Raw genomic sequence first — 21,989 nt, forward strand, 5'->3', positions numbered from 1 at the left:
TGAATCTCAACAAGTGGCATCGGCATGGCCTGCCAGAATACTTTTAAGCTGAGGGCAAAACCTAAGAGAACCACTCCACTGATTCTGTTTTCCATAAGGCTTCATTCTATTTTGATAGACACATACCCATGAATATCCTTGTGGGCATTTTAAAAGCTGTAATTTCAACTCTGAGGTTTTGCAAGCTTTGTTTTGTGTGGTGTATGATATCATAAACATCCTGAATATAATTACAACTGCAATTTTGTGGGCTTTATTTCCCCTCTTGGTAGCCCAAAGCCAATGTTTACAAAAACCTTTCAGCACGCTTATTTGATTTGAACTTTTTATTATTATTACAAATGTATATTATTTTATTAAAAAATTCACACTGAAGCAAAGTCAATTCCATTTCATTACAACCAAGAATATAAAATAAATGCAATGAACTCATAGTTTAGTTTTAACAGTCATTTCAAGAGTGACATCAGAACAACTTAAAAGCAGTAAACTCTCAACTCTAGAATGAGAAACAAGTATTTTGCTTTGTGGTTTTGCTAGCCCAATGGCATGGGCACTGCCGAATGTGGCCACCACAGATCTAGAGCGGCAAAGTTTTGTGGCAGCATGAGGCGCATACACAATAATTTCTAATGAAAACTACAAAAATGAAAGATGCGTGCATGAAATTATTAGAAAAAAATAACTGAATAGAGACAGGCACACTTCCACAAATAGTAAACATGGGAAAAATACAACTAGAACAATTTGAAAAGTTACTACCTTACATATATAAAAAGTTCTTTAAATTGCTGTTAAAAAGGACATGTTCTGTCCAGATTTTGTGTAATACTTTTTAGTGTCTACACAAGACAAATTTTTAAAAAAATTAAATAGTATTAATTTACTACTAAATATTTAGGAGATAACAGTGCATTAAGGACTTTTTTTCATATAGCAATACACATCGCTCCTGTCTGGCGACATTTTTAGAAGATTACGTATGGCCTTATGTACAATACATTTATTTAACCCTAAAACAATTCTTTGCTTAATGGTGTTAAAGTACCATTCCTGAAGATTATGAAGGGGAACTAAGCTTATTATGTTTATATAAAATATTATACATATTTGAACACTTCTGGCTTCCTGCCACCCCTCCCGCTACGAATGCTCTTCCCTACCCCTTCCCAGATACAGTGTCACAGATACAGTGCAGGACTCGCAGCTTTCCCTATATTTTTCCTTCATTGTGCAGTTTGTGCTACATAAACTTCACCAATGCGGACCAGGCTGCTCATCCCATTCATCCCCACGTGTTTGTTTCCTCTGAGCCACGATGGGAAAAGCTGTACTCAGCGGCCCGCTCTCCCACCAGGTGACCAGGATGGAAAAGACAGATCTGCCGGTGTCACCTGCCTCTCTCAGTACCGGTGGGAAACCCTTTGGTGAGATTGTAAAGGTTATGGGCAGAGACAGAACTATGAGTACTAATGAAACTGCACAGGCCAAAAATAACATAAAAATGACATGGACACTTCTGAAAGCGCAGCATTTTTACCTCATGGGATGACCCCTGGAAAACAAGGCCTCTTCCACTATGACTGCCACCCACCCCAGCAACGTGCATCAAGCTCCCAAGAAAAGGCAAATTATTTCACCACCATCAAGGAACTAGAAGAGTGTGCACAGCCTACATTTCACAGCAAACTCTTATGCTTTTATTTGCTCTCCTCCCAGTTGGAAGTTTGAAGGCAACAGAGAAAGTCAGCTCGGCTTTGCGTGTGCACACAGAAGCTAGAGAGGAGTGGTGTGTGGCAGAAATGCCAGTTCAGCTTAGAGAGAGGTCATGGCAGTCACTCTAGAATCTGGAAGCTCACTCAATTAAAGCACCTTACATTGCTGTGAAGTTTCACACTCTACATACAGATTAATCTACACCATGATTTTGCCTTATTGGCACAAGAGCCCACCTTAACTAACCTTAGCACGGTAACACTTCTCCCCGCCACCTCCTGATGTTATATGAATTTTGATGATCAGCTGCAGGTCACAATAATAAGAAGAAATGTTAGATAACTATAATGGAAAAGTCAAAAGGGTTTTGAGAGAACAGAAGGGTAAAAACAGGAGAGAACAGGAGGGGACAAAAATTACTCTGCCAAAGGTTAATTTCCAGAAATGTGACGTTCAAGTCACAAAAATATAAAATAAATGCTACTTTATGGCATTGGCCAAATATCCATTAGCTCAAAGGTACCTCATCCTAACATGAGTAAGAGGTGAGACATGCCACTTACAGAAAGAATGTAATCCCAGACTCACTGAAATAAAATAAAGGAACAATTAAAATCTGTTCTTCCAAACAGGCTACTAGGGTACATATAATATGTAGCATTTCAAGGGTTACACCTTGAAAGTATCCTTTGGGAGATTATTTTTCCCCAGAAGTAATTTCTTCCTTCAAATTACTTCAGTTCATTTTTGCCACTTTCCTAACCATTTGATGACAGAAGTAGGTTTTTAGTTGTTTTTCCAGAGAAGTTGGGTGTTAAAACCACATGATGGTAGATATGGCCAAAGCAAGCCAACTGCTCACAAAAGGTATGAAAACGACACATGTTTGAGGAGGAAGGGGGCATAAAGGGGAGATGGGGAGATCAAATCCACTAGAAACATATATGTGTCTAGTTGTGATGAAAAGCATTCTCCTCAGAGCAAACAAATTTACTCATCTTGCTAGGTCTGATCATAACTTCAGTGTGAATGTGTATTGGTATATACAATTTTTTTCTATGGACACGGGACCGAAGAGAATACACTGCAGTATAGAAGCCTGTAACATTAACTGTTTGCATACAAACTCTTCTCACTTCACCTCTTCTCCGCACATCAGTTGTAGAAGCTTGCTGATGTTACATTGCTAGCAGCTTTCTAAATGCATTTTTCCAGGTTTTCTGCAACAAGAGCCAGCCTTATTCCTGAAGGCTGAAGGAAAAATGAAGCTGTCCCAAATTACATGTTGTGTCTCTCCAAATAACTGTGGTTGCAGAAGTTGGACAATAATCCTCTGATTATGCTTCTGAACTCTTGCTTATTTACCGGGGATTTTCTGCCAGCTACCCATCCACTTACAATCCTTAGGCACAATCAAAACATGTTTGCTCTAGGGAAAAAGAAACATTTCAGTGCAATCAAGCGCATCTGGTGTAACTAATCTGGGTTAATCACAGCAATGTGAGGGACACAGAATATGCATTATAAACATAAAAAGGAACAATTTTCAACATGCTTTTCAAACTGCACAATAATTTCTCTTAATTATTAATTCTCACATAAAATGATTAAATGCATTTGTTTTTGCAAGTCTTAGTACTTCTGTCTGACTCAGGAATGTGGAAGAGATTTATAGAACTCTCACATACATTAATCAGCTGCTTAACAGACGAGCAAGCCCATCATCCACATTCCTACTGAGACTTGAGGGCAGTAAATACATTTTCCTGACTATTTTGGTGTCCAGCCTGGGAAGACATTCCATTCTTCTGTTCAAACAGATCCTGAAAGCATCTCCTTTTTCTGTGACTGTCCTGGTTTCATTTAAAATAACGCTTAATTTAAAACTAGTCAGAGCATGATCACTGTGATTTCGATAATTCAATGTGAATGAGTTAAGAAATATCAGCAATCTTCTGTTTGGCGTTCAGTCCAGTAGCATGAAGCATATTTGTCACTGCAGAGACTTGGGTAGTTTTTTTTCTTTTTTCCTTTTTCTTTTTTAAATTTTATTTATTTTTAATTTTTTTTTTTTTTTATTTTTAAGACCTCGCCTGAAAACTAGACTAATAAAAACAGAATAGTAAAATACTCTGGAACAGTAAAATTTTGCTGTTCTTGACATCCATGAGCAAAACAGTAATATCCTGTGAAAATAACATAGTGCTTTAAAAAGGTGCAATATACCTGTATAGCTAAACTGGTTTGCCTAGTATAAAACTAACTATATACAAGCTTGAAAGCCTGGGAGTTCAAGATTTTAAAACTTTAAAATCCCATCAAAGAGATTGAAAAGACAGATTTATGGCAATCACTACAGCATAAGGAAGGTGCACCAGGAATCCTTCAAAATTCCGAAGGTTAAAGAAGTTAAGTGCTGGGTTCAGATCAGAAGGGTTCATTAGAGTAACCACAATGGAGCACATGCAAGGGCAGGGAGGAAGGAAAACTTCACAAAATTTCCTTTATGGCAATAAAGGGATGGGGTGGGGGGGGAAAGTCTTCAGTGAGTGAAGTCTTCCTCTTGTCATAATGAATTTTAATTCTGCATCATAGTTCATATTTTTGGTTCTTCTCATCATTATGAACTTCATATTGCTGGAGTCTTCTGGCTTTTAGTCCGTTCCTTTCTGAGTGCAGCCTGTTAGCCCTCTCAGTACCTGTGAGACTGATGAGATTGGTGATACTGGGAGCTCTGCTGAGACGACGTGGAATAGCCCATTGTACTCTGGGACTGAGAAGATCCCTGAATGTTGCTTTGGTAACTCAGGCGTGAGCTGGAGTGCTGCAGGAAAAGAGAGTGGAATCAGGGGAATGAAAACCAGCCTGTTAAGACTGTGCAGCTCAGGAAACTTTTAACCCTGCTGAAACTCATTAAAATGTGACTATTGGAGAAGCTGACTAAACAGTGTTACAGTTTAAGGTCCCATAAAACAAGCAATCAATCTGATCTGCAGTCCTTAACACAGCACACAAAATACACAAGGTCACTGGCAGACATCTAGAAGTGCAGCATTTACACACCCGTTTTTTGAATGAAAAATACACAAGTGAGCAGACTCCATTTCAAAATTCAGCGGTTTCTTAAACTTATGTCTATCATTACTGTAAGTGCTATTAATGCAAAAGCAGACTGCTAGGGCCACAAACAACCTTTTCGAGATAGGTGATACTAAATGCAACAGAAAAGATTTATCCTTCAGAAAAAGACAACCATGACATAAGAGTTACTCAGTTTATCTAAATGAAAAAATGTCCAGTAGGATAAAATAATATAATTTTAGGTGAGTCTTTCAACCTGCTGCCTCATCTACTGGAAGTAAGGACAACTGCTTAAAGACGGGCATGTGTATGTGCAATAACCTAACATTCATTTTCCTGAATGTTTTTTTTCCCTTCTCCACTGTTTGAGATGTTAGCTCAGTGGATCCCAATTTCAGCAAAACAAATTCATGGATCATTTGCAACCTCCAGCCTGCTCAATCTGCCCTTTTATTACCCTATCCATCCCCATGTCCAGAATTAATAATGACCTGCAAAATAAATGCAAGCTGCAAAATCACTTTGCATGAAGAGTACTGCTCAACGGATAGAGGACTCTCTAGCAAGGTAAACCCCACCCCAATCCCCAAGAAAGGAGAGTCTACAAAAAAACCCTGAACTATTTGCAGTAAGCAAACAGTTTGTTTCCAGCTAAGTTAAGTGCAGGTTCAAGCAGCCATTCAATAGAGTTTTGTTCACTGTCTAGTTGATGGTTCTAATCGGCTATGTCCAAGGGTCATCAGCAAGACTGCGGCCAACAGCAATTGTCTAGGAAAAGTGTTAAGAATCTACATTCTGATTAAACGTCAGGATTATGAGTTACAAAAGGCCTCTGGAGAAGTTTGAGTTCTGAATGGAAATCCCATGGAGACAGTGGGTCTATAAGAATACCACATCTTCCACAGACCAAGAATCTGCTCAGTGAAGGCAATATACCAGTCAGTGATCTCATCTAATCACTGGATCCCAGCCAGTAGAGCTGTGAAAGCCTCCTGGCAACTTCTCAGCTGGATGAGGAAGAGCAGCAACCTAAAGTTCAGGCAGTGTGAAACACTTCCGCCCTTTGTTTTTGTACATAGCTTTATACCTTTAATTTTACAGAAATTGTAAAACATACTAAACCCTAAAAATCAGGTTACTTTTTCTGTGTTCTGTCTAATGTAGGAATATGAAGGTTGCTTTCAAGGTGAAGTACAGCGAGGCTAAAGAGAGAGAGGTAACAGCCCAATCTTGCAGACCTCTGCATCTCAATATACTATCAATATAATAGTTGTACAGAGTCACTTCACTTGTTTGTAAGGGTCAGTTTGGGAGATAACAGCTTAGCATGCCGGCTTTGGAAGAGATGTCTCCTAGTGGCACTTATGCTGTTAACCAGATTATGCTTGGCCTGCATGGTTAGATTGTTAACAGAGTGTCTGAAACCTGGAATTTGTCTCAAAATTCTGAAAGTTTTTGCAACTTCTAACAGAAAAGACAAAGAATTGTGATAAATGCTATGACTTCATAGGAACTCATTCTGGATGAAAAGCATCAGCTCACCATGCTAAGCAAAACACCCAAGGTCACATAAGGAATGCTCAGTAAAATTCAACAGGGAATCTGCACTGTCATTTGTGGAAGCAACATATATTGAGGTTGGTGAACTACAAAAAAATTTCAATGGAGATTTTAGATCACAAGCTAAATGAAACTCAAAGCAAAGGGAATCTTCTTCCTACGTCTGAATAAGATATAATGAAGTAAAATTAATGCCATAAGACTACAAGAACGCATTAACTTGCCCATGCTTATTTTTGTTCCACAGAAGAGAATTTGTTTTTAACGAAGTCAGACTTGGACAAATTGCAGACATTCCTTTCTGGAACAGAAGACAGTCAGCTAGAATTTAAGGGCAGATAGCCAAATGCAAGTGTAAAAATGGATAATCAGACCATACAATTTAGCGAGTGAGATAAAGGAGACATACAGATCTTCATTTGGATGTCTGTGCTGTTAAAGTTTAGAAGAGTCACAGGGGGTAAAAAAAAAAAATCCAACTATCTCAAAAAATTATATTTAGACTGCTAGCAACTTGTAAGAGGGAAGTTGGCCAACAATTCAGAGAGCTGTATAAGGATTCTATAATGGATATCATCAAACGCAGCACACCAGTCCTCAAAATACAGACCAAAACAGGCCAGCCATAAATACCGTGTAGTCAGACAGCTGTAGTGATCTGTCCAGACCTCAAGTCTGTCTGGAACTTTTCAAAAAAGAAACCTAGTTGTCTTTACCCTTAAATTGCCCTCAATGTCTTCATGATAATTTGTAATTAAAAAAGTAAAACAGAAATGGGAGAAAAATGTCTGGCACTGAGAGATCAATTGTCTGTGGAGGTCTGGAGGGCTAAGTCAAGGCAACTCCAGAGCTGGGTTTTTAAAAAGCTACTTATTTTAACTTTAAAGCAGCCTGAAAAGACCATTCTCCAAGGTGGGATCCTCTCGAAGGCTAGTAGCAGCAGAATCCCTAACATCTTTTAAAATCTACCTTTAATATCTACATTTTTCTTATTCTGCTTTCAACTCATTACTGTCCCTACAAGTATAAACTCACAAGTATTGAAGATGCTGGTAAGTTTAATGCTTCCTATTTAGTGTCACTTTTTCAGTGGAAAATATAAGTCTAGTAAGCAAAGACAAGTATACAAATCCAAAAATAATTCAGTGATACTGCTTTTACTTATGAATGCTACTGTACTTGAAAACATGAAATCTATTCAACTTTGGTCACATTAGAAACAATGCGTGTCTTTGTGCCCTGCTTCAGCATGAATCATACTGATGAACCAAAACATCATTCCTGTGCTAACATGTATTTTTTCTTCAACATCAGAAGTAAACTTAGTAAGGTACTAGAATAAACTATAGAACTGCTCCATACATGTGATGATATGAAGTAAAATGAAGCAGGAATCAAATGAGGGATCCTAGTTCTAATTTTGCTTCTGCTTTTCAGGATCTTCTCAGATCTGCTTCTCACACAGGATTTAATATTGCCAAGAGCTGAGTATCCTGAACTTGATCTAATGCAGCATTTATGTGCATGAAATAGTTCCACTGGCTTCAGTAAGATTACTCTCAAACATAAAGCTACGCATGTATTTAAGTGCTTTCCTGGAGTGAACTACTCCTCAACACTTTACAGGGTGCAGCAGATATGACTCGTATTGGTATCCTCTTGAAAATTACTAATAACAGAACAAAACATTTTTACTTTAAAGCTTTAAGCCCACATTTTTATATAATATTTTAATCATAGCATGCCTGCTCAGGTTACACGAGAAATTCATTAAAACATGATCCGTTCTTGCAGTGGAGAAGGGGGAAACCAACCTTTTGGTCCTACAGTATCAGAAGCAGCAAAAATTCAAGAGGTACCTGATAATCTGAAGGCATGACAGGCCCGCCTGAGTTAGCGCCTGAAGGCCCTATGCGTGGTTTCTTGTTCGGAGGCACCTGGTTGAGGCTGGAGTCCTGGCTGTGCTGGAGGCCTGCGCCCGTGCCTCCTCCTCCCGCGCCAGCACCCCCGGCCGTCCCGTTGGTCTGGGCGCTGTTCTGCTGCTGCGGCTGCGGCTGCTGAGGCGCTGCCTGCGGCTGCTGCTGAGGTGCTGTTTGCTGCTGATGTTGATTCTGCTGCTGTTGATTCTAGGGGAAGAAGCAACACAACACAGTCACTCGCTCTGAATCCGTTTGATGGAGTTGCCAAGCCTGGCGCCACCGTGCCTGTGGAGAAGGTGGCAGGCCCCCTGGCTCGATGGGAAAACATGTGTGGGGAGAGCGCGTGGGAAACACGTGGAAAAACGCGTGTTGGGAGAAACGCATCCTTGATACACTCTTGCTCACTTTGTGAGGGTATCCCATTTGTGGTCATTCTGTTTTTTTAACAATGCAAGTGACACTAAAAATGGAAGGACAATCTAATGCCTCCTACAGCTAGACAAGCGCTCAGATAAGAGGACAGAAGGAATCATTTATAAAGCAATAATCACCTAATGAACTGAATCGAAACCCCCAAAATTTCACTAGTGTTCAGTGGCAGACGTGGTGAACCACAGTAAATTATCCTAAGTGCTTCAACAGCCTTCGTTCACTCAGAATCAAAACCACTTTTCCAACTTTTACAAATGACACATTATAATAACCCAATGGAGGCTGGCTGCATTACTGCCAGAAAGGTAAGCAAATTGAGACCAGAAAAATGATATAATTTCTTCCAGGTTGTGAGGAAATTCTGTGGCAGAACCAGAAAGGGGTTTCACTACTGTTTTGCTCTCCTGTGCTTTTAAGTACCTTGTAAAGAGTGGTATACTGGGAATACAGTCCAGCATAGTGTGCTAGGTATAGGGTCAGAAAATCTTAATGAAATAGCAGAAAAGTAAAAATTGACCAGAGACAAATAGTTGAAGACAAAAGAGGAAACAGTTGAAGGAAGAATCTGGCAAGGGAAGGAGAAGACTAGCAAAGGAAGAGAAGCCAGACAATTAAGATGACACTGGGACCTAGCAGGAAGAGAGACAAAGAAAAGTGCCACAGAAGGGAGAAAAAAGTTAGGAAGGGAACACAAGAGAAAAAGACATTGTAGTCTTCTGGCTTCAGAGGGCTACAGACTAAAAAGAGTATTAGGGAACTGGAGGGAAGGTTAGAAAACCAGCAGAGTGCAACTCTGCCCTCCATGGTTAGACAGTTAAAAAGGAAAGACCACCCATTTGTCTGCTTTCCAGCACCAGGAATGGCTCCTCCATCAGAGCACTAAAGCACATAAGAGAATTGCAAAGAAAAGCAATTTCACTCCAATTGTGAGATACGTCACTTGTTCATCATGAAAAAAAATTACAATTGTCATGGCTTGAATTCAAAAGCCTTACTACCACCCCCACCCACCCATATAGTGTATGGAACATTTCAGAATAGTCTTTTTTTCCTAGAATATCTGCTTGTATAATTATTAAAGCTTTAGTATGGCAGCCTTTTATAAAAAACTCACTTTATTAGTTTCTCAGAAATCACAACCACCAGTTGCCACTAGCAGAAAATTCTTGATGCCCCCAGTCACCAAAAGGCATTTAGTTACCTCAGATAAATGACATAAAAGATCTGTATCTATGTCATTCATCACAGCGGTCTCCCAAGATACATTCAGATGAAATTTGCCATGATGTATTCATTTAAGATTATAAAGAAGCCTTGCGTCTTCAAGGACTTAGAGGTGGCTTGCATTTTCATTTCACATTTAGCAAAACCAGTAACGTATCCTCCTGCTTGTAGTCCTCAAATCCCATCTCAGTCAGATTCTGTTTCCCAGGAGATTTAAACTTCAATAATTTTAAAAGTTAATCAAGCTAGCTTGTAAAAAAAAAAAAAAAATTATCTTTTAGCAATTTATCTTTTCATAATGGTTTGAGCTTCACTTATACAAACACCAATAACTAAGGCGGTATTTCTGCTAGAATGCTGAAACTTGTGTTTTCATAGGGGTGTCTGGATGCAAGTGAGATGGTTGCTACTGTGAGAGCTGAAAAACTTCAGTTTTGTTATGCGTAAACAAATATTGCAGGAACTCTCACAATTAAATATAACAGTTTGTCGTAGGTCCCGTGTTCTGTGCCTTGGATATTAGCACAAATTTACCTGACTAGTCTGAGCTTGCTCTTCTGTGCAGCTACTACTGCTACTGCCTGGGTAGAGACTGAGATCTACTCTGTCAGACACTGTCCGGGGTCTAGCTGCACAACCTTAGCACACAGAACCAGCTTACACCAGCAAAAACATTGTCCCCAAGTCAGTCTAGTTCATGGTGGTTCCTAAAGGAATAAACTTGCAAAAAGGTCTACAGTTAGCAACATATTACCATGTGTCACATCTCAGGATCAAATCACCAAAATGAAATTCCAGTCCCACCTAGAAATGAACCCAGCAGAAACTTGCCAACCAGAATTTGAATGAGAACAGAATCTTTTAATTTTCTTTTACAAACACTCATTTTAGCTTTGTTGACTAATGATTAGCCATTTTGAAGAATGGATGCTTATGTCAAAAGGTTATTCAATTCAGATGTAAGTTCCAAATAAACAAAGGTTTCCAAAAAACTGTACAGATATTTGTGGTTTTAAAAACAAACAAGAAACTGTTAAAAAAAAAATCCTTTCACTTGTAACAACATCATAAAGAAACAAAACACTGCACAAATCCAACTTTCAGAATATCCTTTACCTTCACATTTTCTGCACTGTGGGAACACATTCAATGAGTAATGCGTGACTTGTATTATCTAAACAGTCTGAAAAAAGTTTAATTTGGAGTGTGCATAAATATGTGGCTGTCCCCAACAATCTCAAAGACCATTTATATAATGGTTGTTTTGAATATAAACATGCCACTGTTTCCCCCCCCAGACACTCCCAGGAAAAAGACAGATATTTAAATACACTGACTTAACAAAAGCCAGAGTCATTTTAATTCATAAGATTTGTTCTTGTTTTTGAATCTGTGAGAGCTGAAGCAAAGCTAGTAACTAAATTACAATCAAATCAGTATCATGACTTTCATTGTATTTTTGCTTAGGTGCTTGTTTCCTCTTTTTGAAAAAACACTATCTGGACAGAAAAATCCAGGATGTTACCACTTGTTCTCAGTATAGAAGAATCTATAATATCTGTTCCAAAACCAAAATTTGCTGTCTGAAATGTATTGTGATAGCCATACTTTTAAACTCAGGTAGTTTCTCATGTTACACAGAAAATGTGAAAACAGAAGATGCATGTAGTCAAATGGTTTCTCCAAAAGATTAACAGTCCTTCTCATGTAGTCCTCAGATAATTACAGTTTAAGGCTGTTTTCTTCACATTTTGCTAGCTATACATTACTGTTGGTGTTTCACTGTACACTTCTAAGCAAAAATAACAAGCTGTTTCACACACTATAGCACCATTGTCCAGCCTTCACAGCATGATGGACAATCATTGCAGTCACGTAGCACAGCTGAGCTACACGCACAAAGCAGGTCAGATTATGTTGCAAACACACCAAAATTTACTATGCACACAAACAAGTTCTTGCCCATATCTATGAGGCTATGGGAAAAAAGAGTATTCAGAGCAGACTGTCGTTACCAGAACAGTTCATGCTCCTTATTACTCCTTTGTCTGAGGACCCTTAAAACATGATCAGGAAACTTGCGTGCAGATGGATGAAATGTTCTGATGTAGTGCCAGAAGCAGGCTGCCACTATTTATTTGAGACCCTGACAGCCATCTACTTTGAAATGGCTGGATGTATGCCAGTCATACAATGGAAATGCCATTCTTTTCATGTGATCACAATGTATTTTCATCATGAGATACAAGAGGAGGTAGCAAGGTCCTCTTGGAATGATGGCAGCTGAAAGCAGGCTACTGCTGACAAAACAACCCATCCAGCTTATTCCCCACAGGTCAGGACAAACCGTGCTGGTGATACCATCTGAGACACCCCAAAGTCATCTGATACTTTTAATCTGTCTGGGAAGCAGTTTTAAGAGAGCCTTGCCTGGAAAACACATTTTTGGTTAACTCTTCATCTTTCATTAGTTTTCATTTGGTAGCACCATGATTCTTTCTTATTGCATACTTAAAAAAAAAAAAAAAAAAGGAGTTTATAATACCTTATCCCCTTTCTCTTCAGGTTCATCTTCATTGAGGAACTCTCTTTTAGGATATGGAATCTGACAGCCAGCAAATACACTGAAACACAGTAAACTGTAAACACTCCACAAATATGTACATATGACATACATTTACTTAATGCTATATTAAAAACAAGTGAATATAACACAGTTTAATTTCTTATATTTCCTAAGTCCTGTTTCCGTAAGTGAGTGGCACTGTGAGCACCCAAGATAGCAGCAGATACCAGCAGCTAGGTGCTGATCATAATGTCAGATCTCTTTGCTGTTGGCATGAGGCCATCATTAGAAATTGTGGCATGGTTGAGCATGCCCAAATGCCAGAACGACCACTTGTTGATCCAGATAGCAAAATGAACAAACACAGTGTCAGAGGTTCCACAACACCTAGTTGGAACATGCATCGCTCACTGAATAAAGGGCCTGATCTGAAAAGAATTAATGTCTTACGAGCCCGCCTTAGCTTACAGCAGGCTTAAATATATTTGCCAATCACATCTGTAGAGTTATTTTCAACTAGCTACTCAGGTCTTGTTTAGAGAAAAGAAGATAGTTTTAAATTCAGCTGGCTAATGGGATTTGGAACATTCCTTAATATTTATGGCAGACTTTATCATAATGTTATCCTGTAATCCATGGGGAGCTATAGCTCTACATAGGATACTATCAGGTAAACAATAAATAGAAAATTACTGGTAGATCTTGACCAGTATCAATTTCTTATATTTCTGTGCCAGCATTCAGAATACAATCAACGTGACATGATTTTTTTAAAGTGTGTAAACAGTTCCTAATCTAGCTGCTATGTAATGTTTGGCTTATCCAAACAGAAAGAAAAAGAACAAGAAAGAAAAAACCCCCAACTAGTCTCAACTAGACTCCTTTTGTACTCCAGTGGCTGTTCCCTCCTTTTAGTGTTGCCTGCTAGTTGAGGAAGCAGTGAAAGCAAAGGTGGAAGTCTCCCTGCATCCAGCTCCTATGAATCACCATGCTTCTGAAAACTGAGAAGAGAAACTGGAAGAGGAAAATCTGCCAGTAGGAACTGAATATATCATTTGATTTTTTCATGACAATAAAATATATAGAGATATAAAATCTGTACTCTCAAGCCTTCTGAACAAGGAACCTGTGGGATTTCAGGCACTGATCTCTTCCCTTTTCTCTCCTCAAACTGTTACACTCTGCAAGTGAGCATGGGAAGGGGCTGTAGGTCAGAGAACTGTCCTAGTCCTAGGGAGAGGCACAGTGAAACCAGGCAATGGAGAACAGGGCTCTGTGAGGCTGTGTAAGGCAGAACAGAAGAGGGCACAGATTAACTCTCTAAATACTGCAATAATATTGTCACATTAGCTTTGGTAGTACATTCAGGATTACACCACTAGTGCGGTACTGGGTTATTGTCCATGACCACTCAGTTCTGGCACCAGTAGATACAGACACTTCAGTACTACACTAATAGTTTCTACTAAGCATGCCTGAGCTACTACTTCTTGATATAGGTAGTTATCTGTGAATTTTTCAGCTGTCATCTCATTCCAGGGATTAGTATTCAGCAGAAAGAAGACACCCCTGAAGAGCACAGAAGAGGGAATACATACTCTGATGTAGGCAGAGGGTCCTCTTGAAAGTAGGGGTCCTGCAAAGCCTGCTCTGAGGTAATTCTCTTTGTAGGGTCCATAGTAAGAAGCTTCTGAAGCTGCAAAGCATAAGATTAAAAATAGCAAAAAGTTTATCAAACTATCATTTCTCAAACTATGACTTCCATGTCTTGGATTGTGGATTGTTAAATTATTTGTGGCTTGTCCAGACAAGCCCAATTTAGCACTGCTTGTTCAGTGAAGTTCCCAAGAACTAGAATGCACATCCATCAAAGCACTATGGCTGTGAAGCACTTCTCATGTAAGAAATACAGTTAAGTGTATCAGTTAATATTAATTGCTAAGGCTGAACCACTGTGACAAAGCAACACTAAATTCAGCTATTACAGGTTCATAAAGCATCATTTCTAAATAATGGTGTTTGTGTTGTGGCACATGTATAGCTTTTATACTGTTCTGTACTGCTGACACAACAGGAAAAAAGTGTCAGAAGAGACTGACCATGATCAAGACTCTCTATACCACTTGAGGGACGGAAACAATAAATCTTCATTTCTCGCAGTGGAAACATTCCAGAGTCAGAGCACTCTGCCACTCATGCAGCTCCCAATCTCACTCTAATTGGTACTAAAATGAGAAAGAGGAGAAGCAGACCCTTCCTAGTAACCTTTCTTCCTTGCTAGGAGAAAAGCCCTAATAAATTTATTAGCTAGAATGCTGTTGACTGCAGCATGCTATAAAAGAGGATTACAATATATTAGTAGTATAAACCAGGAATTATAGGGCTAACATACCATTAAGAACACTTATTTATCACATTCTGCTAAAATCACAGTAGGAGATTTGGGTGCTCAAATTACATCATATACTCTCTCAATTTAAGTCAACAGTGAAAATAAAATTCCTTCTGCAAAGGGCATCTTAGCTCAACCTCTACCTTCCAGGCCTCCAACAGAAATTCCCTGGATATTCAGCAAAAGAATGTGATTTTTGGCATGGGTGTTTGGGGCTTTTTGTTCCAATAAGTCAAAAATTTGCTATACAATCCTATATTCTATATATATGGTACAGTAAACAGCCTCAGTAAAAGCACTCATCCTCATCAAGAAAGATGATTCCCTGTATTTCCTTTCTCAGTAGTTGCAGCTAACTCTACTTTGTAGATGAGGTCTTATAAAGTTCTCCGTACTTCTGCCACTTCCTTCCTGCCTCTCCTTATTGACATACTTTATGGACCATGGACCTCAACAGACTGATAACACAACAAAGAGCCATTTGGGCTGTCTCTCCACCTATCAGTTCATTTGCAACCAGCTCCTGAACTGATTCCTGCTGCTTGTCCAGAAATACGCCTCAAGATGGTCTTCCATTGCACACACCCTGGAGAGTCTGCATTGCACACTTACTGTGTTTTGTATTGTCAGATAACCCTTAACCCTACATTTCCTGTGTATCTTCACAAATTCAACTTCTAATGTGCTGCTGGCTCTCTACACAGTGACCTCACATGATACAATAAATATAGACAACAGTTTTGGTATTCAGTATCTTTATTCCAAATCACCACCTCTCCCTACATGCAAAATTTGTGCCAGTTTTAGTGGCCTGTGACACCCTTACAGGCAATGCAAATTTCTTCTCCCCAGTTCCTCCACAGGGACAAACAACTCATGTTCTGTATAAGGCCACTCGTGGTCTTCAGTACCAGATGTGGTCATTGACAGAAGAGTACAGGACATCAGTGTCTGCCCCTGGGCTCCTTCCTCAGAACTGGTTGCTGCAGTACTACCCAAGAGAAAGTTCCTCCAGTTTTCTGCCACATAGCAACGCCATCACAAGCTTCCTCCAAACATGACCTGTACTCTTTGTCATTCAATGATGAGGCTAATGTACCACAGCAGCAGATCTAAAGATACCTTGGACCCTTTAATGATCTATCTGCTCATCCCCTTAGTAATACCCCTCCACCCCGAGGATATAATCAGTTTGCCCACTCCAGCTGATACCACTCACAACATCACTCCAAGTGAGATATCCTGCCTATCAGTGATGCTACCATGAACCAACTTTCTTTGACAAAGCCTGGCTTTCTGTAGCTTCTGTTGCTTCTAAGAAAGTGAATAAAAAATGTCTGGACACAATTTGCTTTCAGGGTAGCAGCTGCTAACACAATATAGAAAGCCTGTAAGACTGGACTTCATCAACAGTCTCATACTTCTCAGCAGCTCTCAAGATTGCTTGCTGTCAGGCTCTACTGGCCTGACACTACAGCTATAAATACTATGCTTGTAACTTTTCCCGGACAGCAAGAACAGATGCCTCTTCCTGGATGGAAAACATTCTGCCCTTCATGTAGATATTATCATTCAATGTCAATCAGCAGAGCGGCACAATATTCTCTTCTTTGTCAAGGGTCACTTGCTATCCTGCACTGGTCTACTTGACGGCACATTTTCTCTATGCGCCGCACTTTCTGTACTCATTAGCACAAAGTCTTGCCCAATGAAGGTTACAAAGTAGATGTCTTCAGAAGTCACCTTGCAAGACAGAGGTTATCTCAAAAAAATAACTACCTTGTATGTGAACAAGGAGTTTTAAGGAGTCTGCTTCAGAATACACATATCTCCAAGCTCATTAGCAGATACATTTCTAATCTCTTGATTTGGGAGAGCAAGGCACATCTTTCCTTCAAGATCTGCTGGATTTTAGGATCATTCACAAGATAAGGGAGGTGAGCCTCTTTGCTGTAGCATGGCTGTGGCAATTTAGGTACATAGACCTCCTCAGTGCAGCAGTGAGGTATCAAGAAGGTTGTCCATGTTCCTGGGCATTCTTATGCAGAGTTCTGGGAGACTGACCTCTTTGAGATCAGCCTCCATCTCTGGTGATCACTAAACCACCCTTATTTATCCCAGATTACAAACAGTGACAAAAATTTGACTAAGAGAACCCACCTCGCTAGGCAAACTAAGTCTTCTTCATGATGTTCAGAAAGAGCCCGTAGACTTCTCGAAATCTCAGTTCTCATTCTTACAACTATATAGAGGAATACATAGGTAGACACCTATCTATTTGTTCAGTCACCCTGTAATAACCTTGGTCTCACTACTACTCCATTATGAAAAGTTCCTTTGTTTATATAAACATATATAATATGTCATAGAGTGGAAAAATATGGTTTTATGTTCTTTAGAGAGGTCTGGTTAATATTTCCCCCTGGAAAAGTAGCCTACCCACCCAAGATGACTCTCAAGTCAGTGTTCATAGCCTTGATGAATTGGCCATATAAGCTGACAGCAACTCATCTACTTCTTTGCCTTTTTACCAGACTTTCTAGTGGCTTCCACCTTTAGTAGGAAAACGGGGAAATTCAGGTGCTAACTAACAACGTCTCTTACAATTGTCTTCTTTTCAGTTAGTCACTTCCTCCAGATTATTCCAATGTGTGCCCAGTAAGTTGAGTTTAAGAAATTGTAATTATTTTTTCTTGAAGTCCCACACTTCTTATGCGAATGCTTCCCTTCCACCTCCTTGGGACCAACCTATTTTGTTTCCACAGCTATTTGTGTCATCAGCCAGCAGCTACTAACAAGTCGAAGAGCAAATCTTTGCCAGGACCTAGAGAGAAGATTGCTATGATGAATCTGTAACTACTGATGAAAAAAAGACCACTAGAACCCAAGCTGCACTCACAGCCTCATTACAGAGACTCCCTGTTCACAGCACTAGCAAAGCCACTTTGAACTTCATTGCTAAATTTAGACAGCACTAAGTCATCATAGAGGCATCCAGAAATGATGCTGTATTAGACAGAGCAACCCTGTATTCATCTACAATAAATGACTCAACTAGGTAATCAGCAAATACATGTTTAGGGCTATTGTTTGAAATCACCCACAGAACAGAGGTGGACCATTATCAAAGGGAAGGGAAAAAAAAAAAAAAAAGGAAAGAAAATTACTACAGGAAATAATTAAATTCCTTCTTCCCTCTTCCCTTTCTTCACAAAACTCTTTAGCTCTTGGGAGCTCTTTAGCCCTCTGAAACAACAGGGAATCAAGGGGCATATAATGCTTGCTATCTTATTTGCACAGCAGACCTATGGGTAAGCCTGGGTATATGAGTGCCTTGCAGATATTAATTAGGTAAGACCTTCAGATCTTCAATACCAGTAGTTCAAGCACACTCTCAGCATAAATGTACATGAAGAAAACACATCTCAAGAACGGCCAGTTAGTGATAAATAGTTTTCAACATCAGTGTTCATTAGAATGAGATAGAAGAACAGACACAGATATTACCATTAGAAAAACATTTCATTCCTATCATCACAGTGATTTTCAAGTTATACCTACCAAAAGAAAAACTTTGCTGTCAGGCTTGACTTTGTGTTTCTCCATGTATTTTATGAGGCTACTATTGGCATATCTGAAAAATAACACAGTTAAACAAAAACATTTCTGAAATAATACAGCATTAAAAATATGGAGCTATAGCAAGTGATCACAAAAACATTTACCAACCCTTAATAAGAAAACTGTAGAAACAAGTGCTATCAGAAAACATGTCAGATATTTATCTAGCAGTTGTACACATGAAGTGAGCTTTTCACTAACAGGAGAGTATCAACTGTGTACAGATTATTTCCATGGAACATGCAACGTTTATAGGGTATGGATAACCTGTTGACATGAGCATATGACAGAGAAATTCCAAGTTCATACTCTAGTTTTCTGTAGCACTCTGCCACAGGAAGTGTACAGCAAAACAGCTAAGCTATTAAGCTGTTTCCAGCTGCAGTTTGGCAGCGTGGTTAGTTTACCATTTTGTCTCCTTGACCCCAACCTGCAGCAAACCATACACAGTCCTATAGTTTCAAAGCTCAAAAATGCCCCAAATATGTATGACCTGTGCCTTGCCTTTAATCTACAAATCCAGAGGTTATCTACAGCCATTTTCAAAAGAAAGTAGCTTCATGCACAGATAAGCTTCATATCTTGTCTAAAGCCAGCATAATGAATCCACAGCCGGGCTGGAAACAGAATCCAAAACTCCTGCATCCGTGTCCTCTACCTTACAACAGAGTCTGTGCTGCTCCTCACACCCTCTGATCTATCACCACCACTTGACTAATTTAGCCAAAGCACCAGGACACTAAAAGTGGAAAATTCTCAGATCCCAGATAGGCTTTGCATCACAACCTACTGAACACGTTACCTTCCATAGAAATTTCCGTCCACTACTTCAACTGTCTCCACATATCTGCTGGTCAAAAGGACCAGGGAGGTGTTTCCCTGTTCTTTCTCACACAAAATGAATGAAGTTATCTTGAACAGCTAATACAATTGGTTTAAGGAAGCTCATTTGTCTGTGCCTGCCACAGATTAAATGGCACTTATGACAACCCCTTAAAAATAGAGGAGGCCACGCAGTTGATGCTTTTAGCAAGCAGCTGAGGGAGAGACCACCATTTAAGCAAAACAGCCAATTCAAACAGGACAGCTGTCAAAGCATTAAAACCCAAACACTCCAGAATCCCCTCCCCAAAAAGTCAGAGGATGGGAGCCAATTTCTGCCTATCTGCTACATTCACTGTACTGTTGTTGCGTTATCATCACTTACGTTGTTCTCCTAAAATCTTTCTGAAGAGTTGGGTATTCTGGCATCTTCCTTATGTCTTCCCAATCTTTATCTTTGGTGGGGGGGGGAAAAAGAGAAGCATTTACAATTCTGAAAGTGTAGGTTAAGTAATACATGAGAATAAATAATTACAGCAGTTGTTTGACTTCCTGTTTGTTGGCCAGTGCTATTGTCCCATAATTGTCAGCATTTCCAAATCCATCAAACTGACAGCTTCTTCGTAACTCTACAAACAACTAGTCATTTCCTCTAGGGGGGAAAAAAAAAATTAAAAAAAATCAACTCAGCAGCATTATGTCTGATGCTTTAATGAAAATAAATTACCTGCAGGGAATCCCATGACACTGAAAATGCGATCTAGCTGATCATGATGAAAAGGATTACTTGTTTTGATGTCCTCCTGACGACAGTGAAATATAGGTTCTGAAGTCAATAGTTCAGCAAATATGCAGCCAATTGCCCAAATATCTAAGAAAGAAGGAGATATTTCATGCAAATTTACTGCAGTTCATCACTCTGTTTTTTGTTTCTGCACAATTTCTCAACAACCTGTATAACCACAGTAAGATAAAATGCCTCACAGTATAATTCATACAGTACTTTGATTGAAAAAACCTGTATCTCCAGATTTTACCCTTTTTTATGTATTATATTAATGCATTATTTTTACAGTCTCCAAATTCTGTTTCAAGTCCAGCACTTAACGCATTCACAGTTACGGCAGAAACCTACACAATATTTGCTAACAACATAGCTTAAAGGGCATTCAACTGACCATCAAAACCAAAACACGAATCCCCCATAAAGATTGAAATAAAAGTTCTATCACATATTTCAGAACAATTCCAAACAGAAAATTGATAACCAAATATGTACTAAGAAGGTAAAGACTAATGACTCATATGTTTAGCCAAATAGTGCAAGCTAGTTAAAATGGAGAAACAAGATCCTAATTTTAATCAAGAGTAGAAGAGTGATTACCAAACTTTAATTAAAAAAAAAAAAATCCTACTTGATAACTGACTCCCATTGGAACAATACTGGAACTGTCTCATCTACACCTCATGTACATACAGAGAACAACAGCATGATATACTGATGCTTTAATGAAAGAAAATAACAACCTCTATTTAAAAAATTTCTCATTAATATGATTTTCAAAATTAAATCTATTGTGGACAATAATATTAGTTTCATTTACAGGAGAAGAAATTTCTAGATTACATGTATTTGTCCTAGTTACTATTATCATCTCTGATCTTAGTGTTCTGTATAACCCAAATGCTTTATTATGCATCTTAAAATGAAAGTGTGAATTTGTCAGTGAGAAGAAGGTTACTAGCCGAAAAGAACTGAATTTGCTACGTTGACAAATGTGTGTCTCGGATATAACTCTGGAAAAAGATGCTGAGATCAGATGATAATGAACAGAGATTGCTGAACACAAGAGTCTGGAGACTTGCTTAGTAGTTGAGGTTAAACTAGATGAATTTGGGAAACCTTTTTTTTTAAATCAAATTTAATAGTATAAACATAGAAACAATTTACCATTAACTTATAGGTCTAAGAGCTAAAAAATTACCTACTTGGAGTTTGGTTTATTAGATTCAGACTAAAGAGAACACCAAGAGAAGTCTCTTGTTTGTTGCAACTAATTTGAGACTCAAAACCCCACCTGTTGTCAGTGGTGGTGTTTGGCTCATGCCGCCCAAGACACACATGGCCTCCTGAATCAAAAAACACTGCTCTCTATGTAGGGAATGAAAAAAGAGCCATCACACTCTCTTTGCAAAAACCCATAAGTTCCATTTCCACCGTGTTAGAGGAGTGGAGCTTGGGGTGTCCCAATTTATCAGCCTTCCTCCCTACTTCCTTTACAGTAAAGTCTGATAACATTTCATTCAGACTTTACAGTTTCAACAGGGTATAACTTGCTCTGTGCATTACATCACTTTCTTAAGGTTTTATCTCTCTTTCCTTTTCTTATTAGCCTTATCTGCATGAAAACAAGATCTTTAGCTCTTGACATTTTATCCGTTCAAGCAGCTAATACAGCATATTAATCACAACTCCTGCCTGGTTAGTAGGCATAAATTATCTACTCCAGAATGCAAATTACTATTTGAAGAACAGCATCTTCATTTAACAGTATCTATTCACTCATTTTCATGCTAGATAGCAAATCCTTTTGGAGACTGTCTATCTAGTGGCCAAAGAAGCTGCAGCCCTCTTGGTTTTCATGGTTTTCTGCAG

The 21,989-nt window shown here is 39.0% G+C and overlaps 1 protein-coding gene across 3 annotated transcripts in view; it reads right to left on the reverse strand.

Annotated features, from left to right (window-relative positions):
* Nucleotides 1-308: 308 nt before the first annotated feature.
* CDK19 (cyclin dependent kinase 19) overlaps nt 309-21,989 on the reverse strand; it is a 130,790-nt gene continuing 109,109 nt past the window's right edge. For 2 of the 3 annotated variants that reach the window (XM_074862292.1, XM_074862293.1), the window contains 7 exons: nt 20,061-20,204; nt 19,719-19,788; nt 18,452-18,524; nt 14,097-14,194; nt 12,478-12,571; nt 8,217-8,483; nt 309-4,540 (listed from right to left, as the gene is read on the reverse strand). In XM_074862292.1, the coding sequence (XP_074718393.1) occupies nt 4,409-4,540; nt 8,217-8,483; nt 12,478-12,571; nt 14,097-14,194; nt 18,452-18,524; nt 19,719-19,788; nt 20,061-20,204 (878 nt within the window). In that variant the 3' untranslated portion in view covers nt 309-4,408. The remainder of the gene's footprint in view (nt 4,541-8,216; nt 8,484-12,477; nt 12,572-14,096; nt 14,195-18,451; nt 18,525-19,718; nt 19,789-20,060; nt 20,205-21,989) is intronic. The other variant, XM_074862294.1, reaches the window with a different exon arrangement.

Source organism: Strix uralensis, chromosome 3, assembly GCF_047716275.1.
Source record: "Strix uralensis isolate ZFMK-TIS-50842 chromosome 3, bStrUra1, whole genome shotgun sequence".
Classification (NCBI taxonomy): domain Eukaryota; kingdom Metazoa; phylum Chordata; class Aves; order Strigiformes; family Strigidae; genus Strix; species Strix uralensis.